Genomic DNA, 22,321 nt, shown 5'->3' with positions numbered 1-22,321 from the left:
ACTCACCGTAACCTTAACTTCTGGGTTCAAGTGATCCTCCCACCTCAGCCTCCCAAGTAGCTGGGATTACAGACTTGTGTCACCATGCTAATTTTAAAATTTTTTGTAGAGGCAGGGTGTCTCACTATGTTGCTTAGGCTGATCTCAAACTGTTTGCTTCAAGCAATTCTCCCACCTCAGCCTCCTAAAGTGCTGGAATTATAGGCCTACAATTCCTTTAATACTCCCCAAAACCCCATGCATTATGTTTTACTATCACCGTTTTACAGATAAGGAAACCAGAGTTCAGCAAGGTCAAGTGCCTTGCCATTGCCTATGAGTCCATTTTCATGCTGCTGATAAAGACTGGGTCATTTATAAAGAAAAAGAGGTTTAATGAAGTCACAGTACCACGTGGCTGAAGACGTCTCACAGTCACGGTGCAAGGCGAAAAGCACATCTTACCTGGCAGCAGGTAAGAGAGAATCAGAGCCAAGCAAAAGGGGAACCCCTTATAAAATCATCAGATCTTCTAAGACTTATTCACTACCTTCAAAATTTAAAAAAAAAGAAAAAAATAAATCAAGGACCAGAGACTTCAAAATTAAAAAAAGAAGAGAGACTTATTCACTACCATGAGAACAGTATGGGGAGACTGCTCCCATGATTCAATTATCTCCCACCAGGTCCCTCCCCAACAACACATGGGAACTAAGGGAACTACAATTCAAAATGAGATTTGGGTGGAGACACAGCCAAACCATATTACCCTGGTTCCCATAGCTAGAATCGATGGTCAGGATTCAAACCAAGAACGCTTATGAACTGAACTCATAAGAGTGGAACTGTGGCAGGAGGCTGTGACCCAGAGAGGTATTATGGCAGCTTACCAAAAGATACTCAGTAAAAGGCAGGAAGACTAGACCAAGCTTGTCCAACCTGGTTCCCCAAGCTGCATGCAGGCCAGGATGGCTTTGAATGAGGCCCAAATGCAAATTTGTAAACACGAGATTTATGCACAAACTGTTTTTCTGTTTTAGCTCATCAGCTATTAGTGTTATTTTATGTGTGGCCCAAGACAATTCTTCCCATTTGGCTCAGGGAAGCCAAAAGATTGGATACTCCTGAACTAGAACCCAGGGTGGGGACTGGCTAAGAACCCCAAGCCAGGGTCTTTCCTCCAGCGGAAGCCATAGTGCTTCCCCAAGGCCAAGACAGTGAGTGATTTAAGAATGGAATTACTGGCTTAGAAGCCAAAGTTTGACTGTAGTATCTCCAACTCTGGTTTCCGTTTTGAAAATCAGAATTCCTTGGTAATGGAAAACTCAAAATAGGAGAGCCTGCCCTTAGGGTATTTGCAGAGGGCTTTGAAGTGGTCTCAAATTACTGAACAGTGAAGATCAGGTACAGTTAACAAAGCAACCAGTGCTGAAGCAGGTCTCAAGGGCAATTCACATTTATTTCCTGATCATGCTGACTAAACATACTTCAAACACAGCAGAAGGTCAAGAGTCTGTTTTGAAGGTAAAGCCGTTTCTTGCCAACAGTGAACAGTGGTCCACGAAGAGTAACTTAAGCATCATCTTCAAGCTGAGGCTCCAGCTCTGGGCAAACAGCTGCTGGGTGGACCTGGTCCTTCTGGCCTGGATGGGGCCTCCAAGGAACTACTTGTCCTCATACTTGTGCTTGATGTGTTTCCACAGCTTCTACATTTTAAAGACAAGAGCCACAGATTTTGACCTTTGCCTCTCACATTTTACAACTACTCTCACTAACGTGGTCTCTAAAACGAGCTTGGAAGAAACACATGCCATGTCCGGATTAAAAACATACACCTGCAGTGAGCAAACTGGAAGCAATCCTAGGTTTAATGCACAATTTTCTTTTTCTTTTTTGAGATGGAGACTTGCTCTGTCAACCAGGCCGCAGTGCAGTGGTGCAATCTTGGCTCACTGCAACCTCCATTCACTGCAACCTCTACCTCCTGGGTTCAAGCGAGTCTCCTGCCTCAGCTTCTCAGGCAGCTGGGAATACAGGTGTGTACTACACAGTTACTTTTTGTATTTTTGGTAGAAACGGGATTTTGCCATGTTGGGCAGGCTGGTCTCGAATTCCTGACATCAAGTGATCCACCCACTCTGGCCTCCCAAAGAGCTGGAATGACAGGCGTGAGACACTCACCCAACTTTCATGCACATTCTTGGCATTTATAAAAACGATGATGCTTTCAATCACCAGGTGAAGTGGAAAGGGATGATCTTAAGGAAATTCGGGTTGAGATTGAGGGAAGTGCCCCAAAGCACACAATCATTAATAAAAATAGTCTGGAAGACATCTCAGTTCAACTCCCAGGTATTACTAAAGAGGTTGTAAGTGCATAGCCCCAAAGTATTTCACCATGAGCAATTTAAAACATTTCCTAGGACTTAAATTGGCTGAAATTCTCATTCCCAAAAGCACAAGAGGCTAAGCACTGTGGCTCACGCCTGTAATCCCAGCATTTTAGGAGGTTAAGTCAGGAGGACTGCTTGAGCTCGGGAATTCTAGATCAGCCTGGGCAACACGGTGAAACCCCATCTCTATAAATAATACAAAAATTAGCCGGGCGCGGTGGCTCACACCTGTAATCCCAGCACTTTGGGAGGCCGAGGCGGGTGGATCACGAGGTCAAGAGATCGAGACTATCCTGGTCAACATGGTGAAACCCCGTCTCTACTGAAAATACAAAAATTAGCTGGGCATGGTGGCGTGTGCCTGTAATCCCAGCTACTCAGGAGGCTGAGGCAGGAGAATTGCCTGAACCCAGGAGGCGGAGGTTGTGGTGAGCCAAGATCACGCCATTGCACTCCAGCCTGGGTAACAAAAGCGAAACCCCGTCTCAAAAAAAAAAAAAAAAAAAAAAAAAAAAATTAGCTGGGCGTGGTGGTACATGCCTGTGGTCCCAGCTACTTGGGAAGCTGAGTTGGAAGGATCACTTGAACTCAGGAGGTCAAGGCTGCAGTGAGCTGTGATCATGCCACTGCACTCCAACCTGGGCGACAGTAAAACCGTTTCTCAAAAAGAAAAAAAAAAAGTCTGGATGCAGTGGCTCATGCCTGTAATCCCAGCACTTTGGGAGGCTGAGGTGAGCGAATCACAAGGTCAGGAGGTCGAGACCAGCCTGGCCAACATGGTGAATGCTCGTCTCTACCAAAAAAATACAAAAATTAGCCAGGCATGGTGGCATGTGCCTGTAATCCCAGCTACTCAGAAAGCTAGGCAGGAGAATTGCTTGAATCTGGGATGTGGAGGTTGTAGTGAGCCGAGATCGCTCCACTGCACTCCAGCCTGAGCGACAAAGAAGACTCCATCTCAAAAAAAAAAAAAAAAAAAAAAGCAGAGGGAAAATGGGTGAGTTATAACAGCATACTTAGCTGTCTTTCCAGATCAATGGGAATGGTCAACAGAACCACTTTCAAGAGATGGGACAGTGGCAATGCCTTCACATGGGCAGGAAGTTGTATTGGTCACAGGTGGCATAGTACTAGTGGACAGTGCCTTCCCAGGCTGCACTCAGACAGCCTCAAATTAAAAACACAAGTGAGTGCTGGAGCAGGGCTATATGTATAAGGCCTACTCCAATACAGACATAATTTACCAACATAAAGTATACCCTGCACCTAGCAAAGTGCCTGGTACATTAAGAGTTAAAAATGTGTTGTGATTCCTGTCTCATGCCTCCACTTTCTCCTAAGGAATTTAAGCAATGGTTATTTTTCAGTGGTACCACCTACCAGGCATGTGACTCCCTGCCTACATCTCATGTAATCCTCACAACAGTGCTCAGGTCATTATTTATATCTCCAATTCACAATTAAAACTGGATCTCAGAGAAGAAAATTGGCCAACTTAATGCCACAGTTAAGTGACAAGGACCAGTGTTCCTATCCAAAGCTTTCTGACTTCATAGCCCCCCACCTCATTAATACTAACGCCTACGTGGGAAGCCTTGGGACCGGAAGCGCCATCTTGAAACGACAGCCACGGCGTCTAAGGTGTCTAATGTCCTTTTCACGACCGTTGCCTGCTCAAATCTGCCCTATTAACCCTGAGACAGAGGTCCCGTTTCTGGCCCTGACCTGCCCCTGGCTTCCTAGTGGCGTGCACTTAGTAAGTCCTTTGATCTAACTAGCCTTTAGTTTTCGCTTCTGAAAAGGGACAAGTGGGTACGTGGAGTGGCACAAAGCAATACTTACAACCCCTGTAGTGAGACAGATTAACCTCGCTTAACGTTTTATAATTCACACCAAGCCAAGAGGACAGACGGCAGACTCGAGACAGAAGACACCGACAGTTTACCCCTTACCCCCTTCCTGGTGAAGTTAGACTGAGTCCCGTCCCCCCTCAACTCCCACCGTCAACCCTCAGGCGGGCCCAAGGTCAGGGATGGCCCAGGCCCTCACCCCCTCGTTGATGTGGTCGTAGATGGCGTCCGCGCCTTGATCGAAGGCGCGCTCGAAGAACAGGACGCCCACGACGATGGTGAGGGCGAAGGTGGAAGTCCTGCGGAACAGCAGGGAGTAGACTTTCCCAGTCAGCGTCTGGGCCGCCATGTTCCTTCACAGTCTATCTCGCGCCACTGCGCCTGCGCCGGGGCCGACCTCGTTCTCCAAAGACCCTAGACGTGCAACACTTTATGGGATTTGTAGTTCCTCTGAATCTCAGTGTTAGTTGTTTTGAAACACAGAGGTACTGCTGTCCTGGGCATGAGAAAAAAAAAAATCTCATGAGATTCATATGAGAATAGCCCAGATAATCTGATCAAATTTATTACCCAATTTTTCTTCAGAATTCCTGGCTGTTTAAATAGGCTAAACTACAACTCTCAGAAGCCCTCGCGCGCGATCACCTTCCCCCCAACCCCGCCCTCTGCCTGGTCCCGTCTTAGATTCCCAAAGCTCTCTGGGAAAGGCGAACTGATAGCCAAGGCGGGACTACGAATCCCAGCAAGCAGTGCGCGACGCGAGGAAGCTGGAGGAGGAGCCCGGAGCTATAGCCACCAGGGAGCCGGGTACTTTCTTCGGCGGGACATGGAGGTAGGGCGAGTCCTAGTCTCTTTCCCCTCGCACGGAAGACTTGAGCTCTTCCTTCTCTGTCCGTGCACCCCGCGGAGAGACGCACCAATTCTTGGGATGGGAAGTGTATAGAGGGGCGAGCGGGTTACTGAGACCCTGGCTCATCTCTTCGCCTTGTCCCCTCCACCAGCGCCTTGTCCCCTCCACCAGCCCCAAGTTCAGGCCAAGAGTTGGAGCCTGTGGCAAAAGTCTTGTCCTGGAAGTTGAATCCTCCACCCTGGCTTAAGGGCAGGGACAGATCGGCCCTGCTTCCTGTTCTTCTCACCCCTGGGCTTCGCACCTGGCAACCCTGGCCTGGAAGGCTGGAGACTTGGGACGTGCTTGGGATAGGAAAGAGCAAGAGCTTGGAGTACCCTGGGTATTCAACACATGTTTTCCCAGCGCCAGTTCTGGTCCCTGCTCTGGGGACCCAGCAGTGAACGAGTCCCTGTTCTCACAGAGCGCTCAATCTACTGAGTGGGCGGATGGGGAGGTACAAGACATGAAACAGGATAGTGCTTTGGTTGACTGGAGAGGTAGTGGTGGTGACATTGCACCCAGGGTGGCCGCTCTGGGGGTGACACTTGACTAGAGATTTGAATGAATAGTAGCGAATTGAACAGGAAAACGTTGGTGCAGAGGCCTTGAGGCGGCTGCAGTCCTGGGATGTTTGAGGGAAAGAAGTAGAGTGGACTGTGAAGAGGTGAACTCATGTCTGGTCAGCTCATGCCTGGCCTTGTAACCCACGTTAAAGAGTCTTGTTTTCTTTGTTTTTGTTGTTAGAGATAGGCTCTCACTGTGTTGCCTAGGCTGATCTCCAACTCCTGGGCTCAAGCGATCTTCCTGTCTTGGCCTCCCATGGTGCTGGGACTACAGGTGTGAGCCACCGCGTCTTGCCAAGCAGTCTTGTTTTTTTTTTTTTTTCTAATTGTACTATGAAGCCACTGAAGGGTTTTTGGCAGAAAGGTAACAAGATTTAATTTACACTTTAATGTCATCTTTCTGGCTGGTCTCTGGAGAGTGGACTTCGAGGGGGAAGTTATGGTAGTAGATCAGTTGAGGGAAGATGGGTGGTTATTTTTAATTTTTTTTTCCTTTTGAGATGGAGTCTCACTCTGTCACCCAGGCTGGAGTGCAGTGCCACGATCTTGGCTCACTGCAACCTCCACCTCCCAGGTTCAAGTGATTCTCCTGCTTCAGCCTCCCAAGTAGCTGGGATTACAGGTGCGCACCACCACACCCAGCTAATGTAGAGATGAGGTTTCACTGTGTTGGCCAGGCTGGTCTCAAACTCCTGACCTCAAGTGATCGGCCACCTCGGCCTCCCAAAGTGTTGAGATTATAGGCATGAGCCACCACACCTGGCCTGATGGGTGGTAATTTAGATTAGGGTGTGGAGCAGAGCAGTGATCAGATTTGGGATGTAATTTGGGGGGTAGGGCAGACAGAGCAAGCTAGCAGATGTGTGTAGGGTGCACAGGAAAGAGGAATCGAGAAAGATATCTAAATTTTTTTTAAAAAAAAACAGAGTCTTGCTCTGTCACCCAGGCTGGAGTGCAGTGGTGTGATTTCAGCTCACTGCCACCTCTGCCTCAGCCTCCCGAGTAACGAATTACAGGTGCCTGCTACCACACCTGGCTAATTTTTTGTATTTTTAGTAGAGATGGAGTTTCACCATCTTGGCCAGGCTGGTCTTGAAGTCCTGACCTGATGATCCACCTGCCTCAGCCTCCCAAAGTGCTGGGATTGTAGGCATTAGCCACCACGCCTGTCTATTTCTATTATTACATTGTAATATATAATGAAATAATTATACAACTCACCATAATGTAGAATCAGTGGGAGCCCTGAGCTTGTTGTCCTGCAACTCAACAGTCCCTTCTGGGGGTGATGGGAGGCAGTGACAGATCATCAGGCATTAGATTATCCTAAGAAGTGCACAACCTAGATCCCTTGCATGCACAGTTCACAGTAGGGTTCACGCTCCTGTGAGAATCTAATGCTGCTGATGATCTGACAAGAGACGAAGCTCAGGCAGTAATGCAAGCAATAGGGAGCAGCTGTAAATATAGAGGAAGCTTTGCTCACTCACCTGCCACTCACCTCCTGCTGTGCAGCCCCTAGCACCTAACAGGCCAATGACCTTTACCAGTCCATGGCCTGGAGGCTGGGATCCCCTGCTTTAAACCACATGTTTCAACTTAGAAATTATTATTCAATACCTAAATAAGAAAAATGAGGCTGGATGTGGGGGCTCACGCCTGTAATCTCAGCACTTTGGGAGGTCAAGGCGGGTGGATCACTAGGTCAGGAGTTCAAGACCAGCCTGGCCAAGATAGTGAAACCCTGTCTCTACTAAAAATACAAAAATTAGCCAGGCATGGTGACACGTGCCTGTAATCCCAGCTACTGGGGAGGCTGAGGCAGAGAACTGCTTAAACCCAGGAGGCGGAGGTTGCATTGAGCTGAGAGCATGCCATTGCACTCCAGCTTGGGTGACAGAGTGAAACTCCATCTCAAAAAAAAAAAAAAAAAGAAAGAAAGAAAAAGAAAAAAATGACCTTAACTTTTCCTTTGATTAGTATTTGAACTCAAGTTGAAGATTCTGAATTTCTGAAGACACTCAGCCGTATTTACAGCCTAATTTTATTCCTGCCAACATTTTAAATCTATTTGTAAACTTAATATATTTGATTTTCTTTTTAAGTACTTTATAACATAACAAGCACAACTTTCCCCAGAATACTTAAACAGTTATTACAAAATCTAATCAATTAAACTTATAATGAATTTCAAGTCCTTGTAAATAATTCTTTTTACAGACTTAGTTAACTTTTCTTGTGCCAGTGGCTCTTAGTATAAGGAGCTAAAAAGAACACAAACAAATAAACAGTCTGTATTTCTGACATGAAATAGGAATATATGGGGGGCCCCTTAGTAACCTTTACAGCACCCCAGGTGATTATGATATACAGTTCATTTTCAATCACTGCTAACCTCTCAATCTAAAATCACAACTCATATAAATTACTGACGTATATTTTATCAAGTACTGTCTCTATATTTTAACTTCTGTATTTTAAATTGGAATCAAAATACTTATCTGTTAGACACTCAACATACCATATTTTTTTCAATATTACAGATAATTTTTGTGTTTTGTTTTGAAACAGTATCTCACTCTCTTACCCAGGCTTGAGTGCAATGGTTGCCATCTTGGCTCACTGCAGCCTCCATCTCCCCAGGCTCAAGCGATCCTCCTACCTCAACCTCTTGAGCAGTAGCTGGGACCGCAGGCCAGAGCCCACACCACCATGTCTGGCTAATTTTTTGTTGAGACCTAGTCTTGATTTTGGTGATTGCAGTGGCATGATCTTGGCTCACTGCAACCTCTGCCTCCTGGGTACAAACAGTTCCCTGCCTCAGCCTCCGAAGTAGCTGGGATTACAGGAACCTGCCACCATGCCTGGCTAATTTTTGTATTTTTAATAGAGACAGGGTTTCACCATGTTGGCCAGGCTAGTCTTTTTTTTTTTTTTTTTTTTTTTTAAAGATGGGGTTTCACCATGTTGGTCAGGCTGGTCTTGAACTCCCGACCTCAGGTGATCTGCCCGCCTTGGCCTCCAAAGTGCTTGGATTACAGGTATGAGTCACCACGCCTGGCCAGCCAGGCTAGTCTTGAACTCCTGACCTGTGATCCACCCACCTCGGCCTCTCAAAGTGCTAGGATTTTAGGTGACTCTTTCTTTCTTTCTTTTTTTTTTTTTAAAGACAAAGTCTCGCTTTGTTGCCCAGGCTGGAGGGCAGTGCTACCTAGGTTCGAGTGAGCAATTCTCTTGACTCAGCCTCCCAAGTAGCTCGGATTACACACGCATGCTACTGTGCCTAGCTAATTTTTTTTTTTTTTTTTTTTTTTTTAGTAGAAACGGGGTTTCACCATGTTGGCCAGGCTGGTCTCAAACTCCTGACCTCAAGTGATCCACCCACCTTGGTCTCCTAAAGTGTTGAGATTACAGGCGTGAGCCACCATTCCCCGCCTCGACTAGTTTTCTTTGAGCCTGGAGGACGGCAGTCAGGTCTCATGAGACAAGGAGTGAGGTTTGAGGCAGTGGAGTGGGATTAAATGGGGATCCCAGCAGCTGGGCAGGCTGGGGCCCTGGTGGAGACAGAAGTCCCATGGGGAGGGCTGGTGGCGGCCATGAGAGACCTGGCTTCAGGGCTTTATGTCCCTCTCTCCAGTATCTGTCCCTGTCTTTGTACCTAGATTGAGCAGAGGGCTGCAGAGGTGCTGGCATTGAGCAGAGAGTAGGAGGCCTTGGCTTCTGTGGGCCGCTGGCTCGTTCATCCCCAAGCAGCTGTGGGTGCAAGAGTATGCTGGACCCTATTCCGGTGCTGGAGGGCAGCAGCCGGACGAACAGAACTCTCTGCCCTTGTAGGGCCGAATTCTGGTGGCAAAGGCAGGCACACAGGACAGTAATCAGCAGGTGAGAAGGCATGCTGTGGAAAACAGAGCACGTTGGAAGGAGAGGCGGACATACCTGTGACATTGGCTTTGACTGCAGTTTTGTTTTTGTTTTGTTTTGTTTGAGACGGAGTCTTGCTCTGTTGCCCAGGCTGGTGGAGTACAGTGGCGTGATCTCGGTTCACTGCAACCTCCACCTCCCAGGTTCAAGTGATTCTCTTGTTTCAGCCTCCCGAGAAGCTGGGACTCCTGACCTCAGGTGATCCACCTGCCTCAGCCTCCCAAAATGCTGGGATTACAGGCATGAACCACCGTGCCCGGGCTTGACTGTGGTTTTAAAGCGGGGTTCAGAATGTGCTCACTTAGAGGGTGAGGGGGTGGGCAGCGTGGATGATAATAGTAACAACAGTAGCAGCATCCATTGTTTGAGCAGGAACTATATGCTACACACCTTTTTTTTCTTTTGTTTAAGACAGGGTCTCTGTTACCCAGGCTGGAGTGTAGTGGCGTAATCTCAGCTCACTGCAGCCTTGACCTCCTTGAGCTCAAACAGCCTCCCAAGTAGCTGGCATTACAGGTGTGCACCACCATGCCTACCTAATTTTTTTTTCACCTATAATCCCCAGCTGGGATTATAGGTGACTGTCACCATGCCCAGCTAATTTTTGTATTTTTAGTAGAGACGGGGTTTTGCCATGTTGGTCAGGCTGGTCTTGAACTCCTCACCTCAGATGATCTGCCTGCCTCAGCCTCCCAAACTCCCAAAGTGCTGGAATCACAGATGTGAGCCACTGTGCCCAGCGCAATTTCGTATTTTTAGTAGAGACGGGGTTTCACCATGTTGGCCACTCCTGACCTCAGGTAATCTGCCCATTTTGGCCTCCCAAAGTATTAGGTGTGAGCCATCACGCCCAGCCCCCTTTTATTTTTTATTTCTTTGAGACAGGGTCTCACTCTGTCACCCAAGCTGGCACGATCAGAGCTCACTATAATCTCAAATTCCTGGGCTCCAGTGATCTTCCCATCTTAGCATCTTGAGTAGCAAGGACTACAAGCATATGACACCCCAACTGCCTAATTAAAGAAATTTTTTTTGTAGAGACAGGGGTCTCACAGTGTTGCCCAGGCTGGTCTAGAACTCCTGACCTCAAGTGATCCACCCGCCTTGGCCTCCTGAAGTGCTGGGATTATAGGTGTGAGTCACTGCATTTAGCTGAGATTCATTTTTAATAAGGTTCCCACTTGGAAGCCATGGAAAATTTTGAGCAGGGATGATTTAAGGAGAGTTGATCTGATGCTGCTTATGATACAGCGAACTGAGGGGGCTGTCCAGATATGAGGAGTCCAGAGGTGAGGAGCTGAGATCTGACTTGGGCAGGAGTGGCAGTGGAGATAGAAGATCAGATGGTATTTGGAAGCCCAGACTGGGGAGAGAAGAAGGGGGAGGCAGAGACAGTTCTGAGTCCAAGTATCTGGTTCAGGAGCCTCATTTAAACTATTTTTACCTTTCCTTTTTGGAAACTCTGGCCTCCTGGGACCTGTAACTATCTGATAGAAACTGTGTCTCCAGCCTGCAGTCCCTAGAGCTCAGATTCAGGCTCAGCCTACCTTCACTGGGCCTTGGGGTGTGCTAGGCCAAGTCTGGTTGGAATCAGCGTTTGCCTTATCAGTCTTCATCCAGGGGCTGAGGGCAATGTCTGTGCTGTCTCTTTCACCACTCACCACCCCTGGCTGGTTCATCTGAGTGAACCAGGTCTCTGGAACCCTCTGGAGCAGCCTCCAGAGGGAGAAGGAATAGGATTTATCCCTGCCTTACAAATTTCCCACTTGTTCTTTTTCTCTTTTTCAGAGGCTAGTCAAGCAAAACAGTGGGAGATGAGAAGGAACAGAGAAATCTGTCTGATGTCCAGGCTGGAGTGCAGTGTCGTGATCATGGCTCACTGCAGCCTTGAACTCCTGGGCTCAAGTGATCCCCTTGCCTCAGCCTCCCAAAGTGCTGGGATTACAAGCTTGAGCCACCGCGCCCGGCCTGGACTTGCATTTCTCTGTAGAGTCTGAATCAGGACTTTCTTAAATCCTGCCCTGTCCCAGACCCGCCAAGTTAGAAATTGCAGTGGGTGGGCCCCTTGCTGCCTTAGACCTGTAGGAATAAGATGATGTGCCTCACTGCAGGGGAGGGCAGAAGGCAAACGTAGGAATGAGGTCAGGATGAAAAAGGTGTGTGGCTGCTACCCAACACTGGGGTGTCCAAGGATGCCCCCAACCTATGGGGCCTCCGGTCAGGAAAGACATCTGGATTTCCTCGGCACTTTCTTTGGAGCAGGGTCCTGCACCAGCATTCTGCAGGCCACCTCCACAGGGCGGTTCCGATGCCATCAACTCCAGATGGCAGGCATATGTGACACTGGGACATTACTGAGCTCCTAGTGGGTGTGCAATAAAGCCATCCTCTGGCTGTGGTTTGCTTTTTACCTGGGGTCTGGTGGTGCCATAATTAGAAAATATAACAGGTGAGCTTCGGGGTCACCTGTGGTGAACACAAGTCCAGGATAATTACAGCGCGCATCCCTGCCCCTGGCCAAAGGCCGAGCTGTTGGCTTATTTTTGCCTTGTGTCAAAGCCAGCTCTGTCTGTGACTGAGACACACACAAGGAAAGGAATGCAAAACATTGAGGAAGCACAAATGTTTGCCCAGTAACAGTCTCACAGCAGGACAGTGGGATGGGGAGTGAGGCCTGGGGTCAGCCAGAACCAAGTGTGTGTGCCAGCTCTGGTGTGCCTTGGTTGTGGGGCATTGGGCATGTGGCTTCACAGTGTCATGGTGAAGGCTCCACAAGTGGGCACCCTGGCCCACTGGCAGTTCAGGATAATGAGACATTATTGTTATTGGTTATTGATGTAAGTGTCATTATTGGTTTTTTTGTTTTTTTTTGTTTTTTTGAGACAGAGTTTCGCTCTTGTTACCCAGGCTGGAGTGCAATGGCACGATCTTGGCTCACCGCAACCTCCGCCTCCTGGGTTCAAGCAATTCTCCTGCCTCAGCCTCCTGAGTAGTTGGGACTACAGGCACGCGCCACCATGCCCAGCTAATTTTTGTATTTTTTGTAGAGACGGGGTTTCACCATGTTGACCAGGATGGTCTCGATCTCTTGACCTCGTGATCCACCCGCCTCGACCTCCCAAAGTGCTGGGATTACAGGCTTGAGCCACCGCCCCCGGCTTAAGTGTCATTATTGTTATGAAACTAACAGTAATTGTTATGATTATTGTTAGAGTCTTTCCTGGCCATGGCTGTGAAGAAATTAGGACTGAGTATTCTCAGACCTGTTTTCTGGTCTGCAAAATAGACACTTGATATATTGATATCTACTCAGAGGGTCTCCAGGAAAGTCAAATAAGGGGATGAAGTGAAGTGCCAAGCAGGCAGAAATCAAATCTGAAGCCGTCACCCCTCACCCACCACCCCAGCGTCTTTCCTCCCCTCTGCCACCCCACAGTATCTGGACTAGTTTTCTTTTTTTCTTTGTTTCTTTCTTTTTTTTTTTTAAAGACAAAGTCTCGCTTTGTTGCCCAGGCTGGAGGGCAGTGCTACCTGGGTTCGAGTGAGCAATTCTCTTGACTCAGCCTCCCAAGTAGCTGGGATTACACACGCATGCTACTGTGCCCAGCTAATTTTTTTTTTTTTTTTTTTTTTTTTTTTAGTGGAAACGGGGTTTCACCATGTTGGCCAGGCTGGTCTCAAACTCCTGACCTCAAGTGATCCACCCACCTTGGTCTCCTAAAGTGTTGAGATTACAGGCGTGAGCCACCACTCCCTGCCTCGACTAGTTTTCTTTGAGCCTGGAGGACGGCAGTCAGGTCTCATGAGACAAGGAGTGAGGTTTGAGGCAGTGGAGTGGGATTAAATGGGGATCCCAGCAGCTGGGCAGGCTGGGGCCCTGGTGGAGACAGAAGTCCCATGGGGAGGGCTGGTGGCGGCCGTGAGAGACCTGGCTTCAGGGCTTTATGTCCCTCTCTCCAGTATCTGTCCCTGTCTTTGTACCTAGATTGAGCAGAGGGCTGCAGAGGTGCTGGCATTGAGCAGAGAGTAGGAGGCCTTGGCTTCTGTGGGCCGCTGGCTCGTTCATCCCCAAGCAGCTGTGGGTGCAAGAGTATGCTGGACCCTATTCCGGTGCTGGAGGGCAGCAGCCGGACGAACAGAACTCTCTGCCCTTGTAGGGCCGAATTCTGGTGGCAAAGGCAGGCACACAGGACAGTAATCAGCAGGTGAGAAGGCATGCTGTGGAAAACAGAGCACGTTGGAAGGAGAGGCGGACATACCTGTGACATTGGCTTTGACTGCAGTTTTGTTTTTGTTTTGTTTTGTTTGAGACGGAGTCTTGCTCTGTTGCCCAGGCTGGTGGAGTACAGTGGCGTGATCTCGGTTCACTGCAACCTCCACCTCCCAGGTTCAAGTGATTCTCTTGTTTCAGCCTCCCAAGAAGCTGGGACTCCTGACCTCAGGTGATCCACCTGCCTCAGCCTCCCAAAATGCTGGGATTACAAGCATGAACCACCGTGCCCGGGCTTGACTGTGGTTTTAAAGCGGGGTTCAGAATGTGCTCACTTAGAGGGTGAGGGGGTGGGCAGCGTGGATGATAATAGTAACAACAGTAGCAGCATCCATTGTTTGAGCAGGAACTATATGCTACACACCTTTTTTTTTGCCCTTTTGTTTAAGACAGGGTCTCTGTTACCCAGGCTGGAGTGTAGTGGCGTAATCTCAGCTCACTGCAGCCTTGACCTCCTTGAGCGCAAACAGCCTCCCAAGTAGCTGGCATTACAGGTGTGCACCACCATGCCTACCTAATTTTTTTTTCTTTCTGTGGCATTGGGGTCTCTCTATGTTGTCCAGGCTGGTCTCAAACTCCTGGGCTCCAGTGATCCACGGACCTCGGCTTCCCAACATGTTGGGATTACAGGCCTGATCCATTGCACCTGGCTACTGGGCACCTTAATGTACTGCCTCGGTAAATCTGAGCAACTATGATGGATAACTGCTGAAGGATCCATGTTTTTTTTTTTTTTTGAGACGGAGTTTCGCTCTTGTTACCCAGGCTGGAGTGCAATGGCGCGATCTCGGCTCAACGCAACCTCCGCCTCCTGGGTTCAGGCAATTCTCCTGCCTCAGCCTCCTGAGTAGCTGGGATTACAGGCATGCGCCCCCATGCCCAGCTAATTTTTTGTATTTTTAGTAGAGATGGGGTTTCACCATGTTGACCAGGATGGTCTCGATCTCTTGACCTCGTGATCCACCCGCCTCGGCCTCCCAAAGTGCTGGGATTACAGGCTTGAGCCATCGCGCCCGGCTGTCTCAATCTCTTGATCTCGTGATCCACCCGCCTCGGCCTCCCAAAGTGCTGGGATTACAGGCTTCAGCCACCGCGCATGGCCCTGGGATCCATGTTTTATAGCTAATGACAGATCCAGGGAGATGAAATAACTTTCCAGGGGTCACCCAGCTTATAAGCGGCAGAGGTGGAATTCAGATGTGACCCTTGTGACCCATGTGGCCCAGAGGTTGTCCCACTAGCCTTGCCCACTGCCTCTTGGCCACGAGGAGCCAGCACGCTCACCTGCTGATGTTCTGGGGATCCAGCAGATGCCTTTGCAGCCATGGACCTGGTTCCTGGGAGTGGGTGGATGGCACCACCTGTGTTTCTGGCAGGGAGTGGGGCTGGATGGTTCTGTGTTCCAGACAGGACCTCACTCACACTCTGCTGCTCGAGCTACCTTCAGAGGATGGGGATGAATCACAGCAGAGGGGGCCAGCTTAGTCAGCACCCCATGCTGGTGTCTGGGCACTGTTCAGAGACACTCTGGCTGTCCCTTCCCTCCTCTGTCCCTGACCCCCAACTTGGCTGCCAAGTACGATGGTGCAGGTTTCACCTGGTGCAAGGACACCTGGCTGAGTGGTGAGTTAGAGCTGAACTCCAGCCAGCATTCTGCTTGCCAAGTTGAGTGTCTGGCAGGGCGCTGCATGTGTCCAGAGGATTCTGCAAGCTGAACCTTATCCTAACATGGGCAGAGTCATCAGAGCAGGAGGCATTTGGGTCAGGAGCTCTAGAATTTCACACCTGAGCGAGGTCACCTTGCTGAAGGCCAGCCTCTGCCCAGGAATAGGGCCTTGGGCTCATGCCTATGGGGACAGGCCTGTGAAGTAGGTGGGATGTGCACCCCATCACCACAATACATCCCTGGGCAGTGGGGGGCTCTGCATAGCTGTATTTTTTTTTTTTTTTTTCGAAAGGGAGTCTTGTTCTGTCACCCAGGCTGGAGTGCAGCAGCATGATCTTGGCTCATTGCAACCTCCGCCTCCCGAGTAGCTGGGATTACAGGTACATACTACCACGCCTGGCTAATTTTTGTATTTTAGTAGAGAGGGGTTTCACTGTGTTGGCCAGGGTGGTCTCAAGCTCCTGACCTCAAGTGATCTACCTACCTTGGCCTCTGAAAGTACAGGGATTACAGGCATGAGGCACCATGCCCGGCCATGCACAGCTGGTACATAGAGCAGGGATCTGGGCCTGCTGTGGGGACTGAGGTTCCAGACCCACCTCTGCCTCTTATGCTGAGTACTTTGGGTGACTCACTTCCCCTCTCCTGACCTCACGTTTCTCATCTGTAATATGGACCAGCTGACCCCAGAGGTCACTGGGTACTGACATCCTGTTCTTTGTCTGAGCCTGTTTTCTAGAGGACAATGGTGATGACAGTCAAGGTTTCTCGAAGGCATTCTGTGGACCAAGCTTTGTGCTAAGCGTGTACGTGGAGGATCTGATTCTAGTAGCAACCCCTAAGGTCAGGCGTCCCCAAACTTTTTACACAGGGGTCCAGTTCACTGTCCCTCAGACCGTTGGAGGGCCGCCACATACTGTGCTCCTCTCACTGACCACCAATGAAAGAGGTGCCCCTTCCTGAAGTGTGGCGGGGGGCCGGATAAATGGCCTCAGGGGGCCGGCCCGTGGGCCGTAGTTTGGGGACGCCTGCCTAAGGTGAATGCTGTTATCATCCCAGTTTTCATAGCAGGAAAACAAGACCAGAAATAAAATAATAGCTCAGGGTCACCGAGTGAGAAAGTTAGGAAGCAGTGGCGACTGGCTGTAAGCCCTGACATCTGACTCTTAACCTTGTCCCTGGCAGCCTCCCCAGGCGCAGAAGTGCAGTGATTGCCGGTCCTGGGTGCTCAGTGCTATCCCCAGGCTGGGTATCCCCCTCAGGGCAAGAGGATCAGGGAGGGGGCCCAGGTGGTTCCCAGTGGGCATGCTTTCCCATCCCAGAGGAACTGTGCTGCCTGCCGCTGTCCCTGGCCTGACACTGTGCATGTGTCTGACAGGTAGATAGAAAGCATTGCTGGCCGGGTGCGGTTGCTCATGACTATAATCCCAGCACTGCGAGAGGCAGAGATAGGAGGATCACTTGAGCTCAGGAGTTTGCGACCAAGCTGGGCAATATGGCGAGGCCATTATTTAAATTAAAAAAAAAAAAAAAAAGCATTGCTGTGGGCATCTTCTCATCTTATCACCGGATATTAGAACCAGAGAGCCCTTTAGAGATCACCTGGTCCTGCTACTTCCCACATGGGGAAACTGAGGCCCAGAGAGAGCAAGTGGCTGAGTAACAGACTGAGCCACATGGCAGAGCTGGAACTAGAATGTGGTGTCCTGTTGATGCATCCAGGATGGCCAAGCACTTCCCATGTGCTAGACAATGGGTAGGCAGAGGAGTGCATGGGTGAGCAGCCATGGCCCTGAGCTGAGGCTGACAAGTAGATGGAACCATTAGCTAGTTTGCCCCCCATGGAGTGGGGGGGGGTGTTGAGAGAGATGGGGGAAAATGCAAACCCTCTCACATATACACATAGATACAGCCCACCAAAGGGGCTTACCATTTGGGTCAGAGTGTGGCTGGGCAGGCAGGCGGAGGGGCATGAGGTTTGATTTTCTGTTGGGTGGCATTTGAGAAGCTAACATTGCAGTATGAACACAGGTTTTCCTGGCAGACCTGAGCCCCAGGTATCCTGAGGCCTGCTCTGCCCTTCCTACGTGTGTGACCTGGGGCCCTTCATGGCACTCCTCTGAGTTTTAGTTTCCTCATTCATGAGTGAGATGATAATCCATAGTTCTTGGGGCTTGAAGGGGCTAGCAGGGTCCTAGGGTGTAGTGTTTAATAAAGGAAAATTGTCATTAGTATGATTTGTTAGGAGGAGACTTTTTTTTTTCGGATGGGGGTCTCACTGTATTGTCCAGGCTGGAGTACATTGGCTCGATCTCAGCTTACTGCAGCCTCTGCCTCCTGGGCTCAAGCCATCCTGACGCCTCAGCTTCCTGAGTAGCTGGAACTACAGGCATGCGCCACTGATGCTCAGCTAGTTTTTGCATTTTTTGTGGAGATGAGGTTTCACTCTGTCACCCAGGCTGGTCTTGAACTCCTGGACTCAAGAAATCCACCCTCCTGAGCCTCTCAAAATGCTGGGACTAAGGAGACTTTCATTATATGATTAGGAGTGGGGATTCTAGAGGCTTGCTCTCTGGATTCCAAGCCCAGCTGGGCTCCTTCCTAGCAATGTGACCTTGACTAAGTCACTTCATTTCTGGAACCTCAGTGCCCCCATCTAAAAAGGCATAACAGCCCCTTCCCCACAGGTTGTCTTGGGGATTAAGTGAGATGATGCATCTAGAGCTTTCAGCTTAGTGCCAGCACATAGTAGGTAGTCAGTAAACCACTAGCCCTAATAAGAGGTAACAGTTACTGAGCCCTTGCTTAATGCCAGACATTCTCAGCATCGTTTTCACAATTTGCATTAGAAACGTCTCTGTATCACTCCCTGAGCAACCCGCCATTGCCTCATATTCCCACAGTAAAAGTAGAGGCCTAGAGATGGGAAGTGACTTGCCCAAGGTCGCAGGCAGCTTCTCAATACCTGTGTGGTTTTGTCCAACTAAGTAGGCTGCAGAGCCACTGTTCTGTTTGTCTCCCAGAGAAGCACCCTCCTCCTCCCCTTCCTTCCCCATCACTCTCCAGCACCAGCAGCTGCTCAGAGCTTCAAGCTTTGTGAATGGCTTGGTTTAGCACTCGGCCGTTAAACGTTCATCTCTTACAATTTCAATCCAATTCCTGTAAGTTTATTGGCAAGACGGGGTGTATTAGAGCTGCCAAATTTAATATATCAAGTGTGCGTGTCTGGGACACGGTCTCTCTGCAGTAATGGGAAAAGAGAGGTTTTATATGTTTTCATTTTGAATGACTGTCTGTTCCTGATCCCATTACGGACCCTGACTTAATGGCTGCTGTCCCTGTCTGCTGCAAGAGTGGCTTTCTCCATCAACCTGCTTGGCTGCTGGGACTGCCCCTGTGTCTCTCCCCAGTCTCCTCCTCCTGAGCTGCATTCCCCCATCCGTCCACCGTGGTGATCAGGTCCTGAGAGTCTGGGGCTTTGGCTGCTAGCCCAGATAGCTACCTTGTGACCCTGGGGAAATAATTTCTCTTCCTCAGAAACCTGTTCTTTGAAGTGAGGGGTCTGACCACAGGTCTGGGCTCAGCCTTGGCAGATTCGCCATGGTGGCCCCAAGTGTACCCGTTCCTCCTCCTGTCTTGTACCGAACTCACAGACCCAAGAGCTGGCTGTGAGAGTCTGAATTGCCACCCACCTTGGGCCACAGGTCTCCTGGATCAGGAGTGGTGGCTGTGGTCACCACAGCTGAGAGGTCTTAAGACCCCAAAATGTTTTCATTTCCCTCCGTGACTGGATGGGACCTGCCACCTGATAATTTGGTGACCTCCTTGGGAAGCTATCAGCATTCATTGCCTGAGCCCTCTGGTGTCTCTAAACCTTGAACTGGCTGTGGAAGAGAGGACACCTGGCAGCCTGACGTTAGGGGACTGGGTTTGCTTTCTGCTTATCAGCTGTGTGATCTTGGGCAAATCACACCCCCTCTCTGAACCTCATTGTCCCAAAGGGAAAATGGAAATTGATTCTTTTAACAAGTACTTCAATGCCTACTGTGTACTATTTTAGGTGCTGGGGCTCCAGCAATAAACAAAACACAAACCTGCCCTCATGGCTTTATATTCCTATTGAGGGAGAAAGACAATAAACATAACAAGTAACTTATTGCATGAAGGGTGTATTAATTAGTCCACTCTCACATTGCTGTAAGGAAATACCGGAGACTGGGTTATTTACAAAGGAAGTGACTCACAATTCCCCATGGCTGGGAAGGCCTCAGGAAACTTACAATCATGGCAGAAGGGGAAGGGGAGGCAGGCACCTTCTTTACAAGGCGGCAGGAGAGAAAAGTGCCGAGCAAAGCAGGAAGAGCCCCTTATAAAACCATCAGATCTTGTGAGAACTCTTCATTATCACGAGAGCAGCATGAGGGAAACCACCCCCATGTCAGTTACCTCCACCTGGTCTCTCCCTTGACACGTGAGGATTATGGTGATTACAATTCAAGATGAGATTTGGGTGGGGATACAAAACCTAACCATATCAAAGGGTGATATATGCTATGAGTGAAAATAAGGCAGGGAGTGGAGGAAGCTAAGTGGAAGGTTCCACAGTCTTAAATAAAGCAGCATTGGAGCAAAGATGGAAGGGGTCAAGAGGGGAAGTGAGGCAGGTGTCTGCGGGAGGGCACACGCCCCGCCCTGGGGAACCTCGGGTGCAAAGGCCAGGAGGTGGCCGTGTGTCTGGCATGTATGGTGCAGATGTGGAGGTCAGAGGTCAGAGGTATGGTAGAGGATGGGTGCGGTGGCTCATACCTGTAATCCCAGCATTTTGGGAGGCCAAGGCAGGAGGACACTTGAGCCCAGGAGACCAGCCCCTATAACATAGCGAGACCCCATCTCTACAAAAAAAATATATATTTTTTAAGTTAGGTATTGTGGCATGCACCTGTAGTCCCAGCTACTCAAGAGGCTGAGGCAGGAGGATCACTTGAGCCCAGGAGATTAAAGCTACAGTAAGCTGTGGTCACACCATTGCACTCCACCCTGGGTGACAGAGCAAGACCCTGTCTCAAAAAAAGAGAACCCTATGTGGTAGGAGACAAGGGAGGCTGGCCAAAGAGTGTAAGATGACAGTTCTTCAGCCTACTTACATGTTAGAATTTTAAAAAACTGATAGACTTTTAAAAAAATACCAAACAGCAGCCAGGTGCAGTGGCTTATGCCTATCATCCCAGTACTTTGAGAGGCAGAGACAGGAAGATTGCTTGAACCCAGGAGGTCAAGGCTGCAGTGAGCTGTGTTTGCACCACTCTACTCCAGCCTGGGTGACAGAGCAAGACCCTCTCAAAAAAAAAACCAAAAACCAAAAAATAGTACCCAGGCGTCATCCACTGAGGTTCTGCTTTAACGGGTCTGAGTTGCAGGCTGGGCATCAATCAGAATTGTTAACAGATTCCTCTGGAATGAGGCCTCTCATGAGCTTGACATTCCTAATAGGGGGGGCGCATGTGAGTCAAGGCTTGGCTCAGGCCTGGCCCTCAGGAAGGATTCAGTTGGCTGGTGAGGGGTGTGTTTTCTCCAATGGTCTGATCTGAGCTCTTCATGCCTTCCCAGGCAGCAAAGCACCTGCTCTGAGTGGCCATGGGGAAGCGATACTTCTGTGACTACTGTGACCGCTCCTTCCAGGACAACCTCCACAACCGCAAGAAGCACCTGAACGGGCTGCAGCACCTCAAGGCCAAGAAGGTCTGGTATGACATGTTCCGAGGTGGGTGCCGCTGGCTGGGGGCTGCGCTCCTGGAGCCCTGCTCTCTGATCTTTCCTATCATCAAAGATCCCCATCAGTCAGTGACAGTCTGGGTCTGGGCTCTTTGAGAATCAAAAGAGAGGGAGGCCTGGGCCACTGGGCCCTCAGAGGAGCAGGCTGGTACGTGAGCTCTTTCTCCAGCAACCGTGACTGAGGGCTCTGTGCTTCAGATACCTGCCAGGCTCTGGGGATGCTGTAGATGGGAAGAAGAAGGCCCTAGAAAAAGCTGATGTTGGCTGGGCATGGTGGCTCATGCCTATAATCTCAGCACTTTGGGAGGCTGAAGCAGGTGGATCACCTGAGGTCGGAGGAGTTTGAGACCAGACTGACCAACATGGTGAAACCAGGACTTTACTAAAAATACAAAAATTAGCCAGGCATGCTGGTGGGCGCCTGTAGTCCCAACTACTCAGGAGGCTGAGGCAGGAGAATCGTTTGAACCTTGGCAGTGGGGTGAGGGTGGACCAGGAGTTCCTGGAATGAGCCAGAGTGGGGCCGATGCCCTGTAGGTCAGTGTGCAGGATTCTGGGACAGGACTTCTGAAGAAGGAACCAAATCTAGCAGCCAAGAAGGAAGGAGAAATGGAGAGAGAGTTCCCTGTTTGGGGCTATGTATGGTGGCTTTCGCCTGTAATCCCAGCACTTTGGGACACTGAGGTGGGAGAATTGTTTGAGCCCAGGAGTTCAAGAGCAGCCTGGGCAACACAGTGAGACCCTGTCTCAAAAAAAAAAAAAAAAAAAAAAAAAAAGAGAGAGAGAGAGAGTTCCCTGATCCGAAACTGAGAATTCACAAATAGGGAATGAGCATGGATCGAGTGCCTGCTACTTGCCAGGTGCTTTTCCTAGTTCATCATTTGCTTTTCTCAGTAACTCTCTAAGGCAGTGATTATCAGCCCTGGCTGCAGGTTAGGATCACCTGGAGACCTTTAAGTAAAAACCACTGATCCCCAGACCCCGTCCCCTCCCCAGAAGCGATTTGGCTGGGATAGAG

The 22,321-nt window shown here is 49.5% G+C and overlaps 2 protein-coding genes across 3 annotated transcripts in view; one reads left to right on the top strand and one right to left on the bottom strand.

Moving 5' to 3' along the window:
- Positions 1 to 1,419: 1,419 nt before the first annotated feature.
- On the bottom strand, positions 1,420 to 4,623 carry UQCR10 (ubiquinol-cytochrome c reductase, complex III subunit X). Its single transcript, XM_003938465.3, has 2 exons — positions 4,422 to 4,623; positions 1,420 to 1,685 (listed from the first exon to the last, which is right to left on the bottom strand). Exons 1-2 carry the CDS (start codon positions 4,569 to 4,571, stop codon positions 1,644 to 1,646), a joined length of 192 nt encoding a protein of 63 aa, XP_003938514.1. The 5' UTR covers positions 4,572 to 4,623; the 3' UTR covers positions 1,420 to 1,643.
- A 296-nt stretch (positions 4,624 to 4,919) lies between these two features.
- The window catches only part of ZMAT5 (zinc finger matrin-type 5), a 33,476-nt gene continuing 16,074 nt past the window's right edge, over positions 4,920 to 22,321 (top strand). The window contains exons 1-2 of one of the 2 annotated variants that reach the window (XM_010349171.2): positions 4,920 to 5,054; positions 21,139 to 21,292. In XM_010349171.2, coding sequence (XP_010347473.1) covers positions 21,166 to 21,292 — 127 coding nt within the window. In that variant the 5' untranslated portion in view covers positions 4,920 to 5,054; positions 21,139 to 21,165. The remainder of the gene's footprint in view (positions 5,055 to 21,138; positions 21,293 to 22,321) is intronic. The other variant, XM_010349170.3, reaches the window with a different exon arrangement.

The sequence above is a fragment of the Saimiri boliviensis genome, chromosome 21 (assembly GCF_048565385.1).
Source record: "Saimiri boliviensis isolate mSaiBol1 chromosome 21, mSaiBol1.pri, whole genome shotgun sequence".
NCBI classification, from domain to species: domain Eukaryota; kingdom Metazoa; phylum Chordata; class Mammalia; order Primates; family Cebidae; genus Saimiri; species Saimiri boliviensis.
This window is presented reverse-complemented; position numbering and strand designations above follow the sequence as displayed.

Coding starts and splice junctions, on each gene's coding strand:
- UQCR10 (XM_003938465.3), bottom strand. CDS start 4,571: ATGGCGGCCCAGACGCTGACTGGGAAAGTCTACTCCCTGCTGTTCCGC. Junction 1,686..4,421: donor ACGACCACATCAACGAGGGG/GTGAGGGCCTGG, acceptor TTTAAAATGTAG/AAGCTGTGGAAACACATCAA.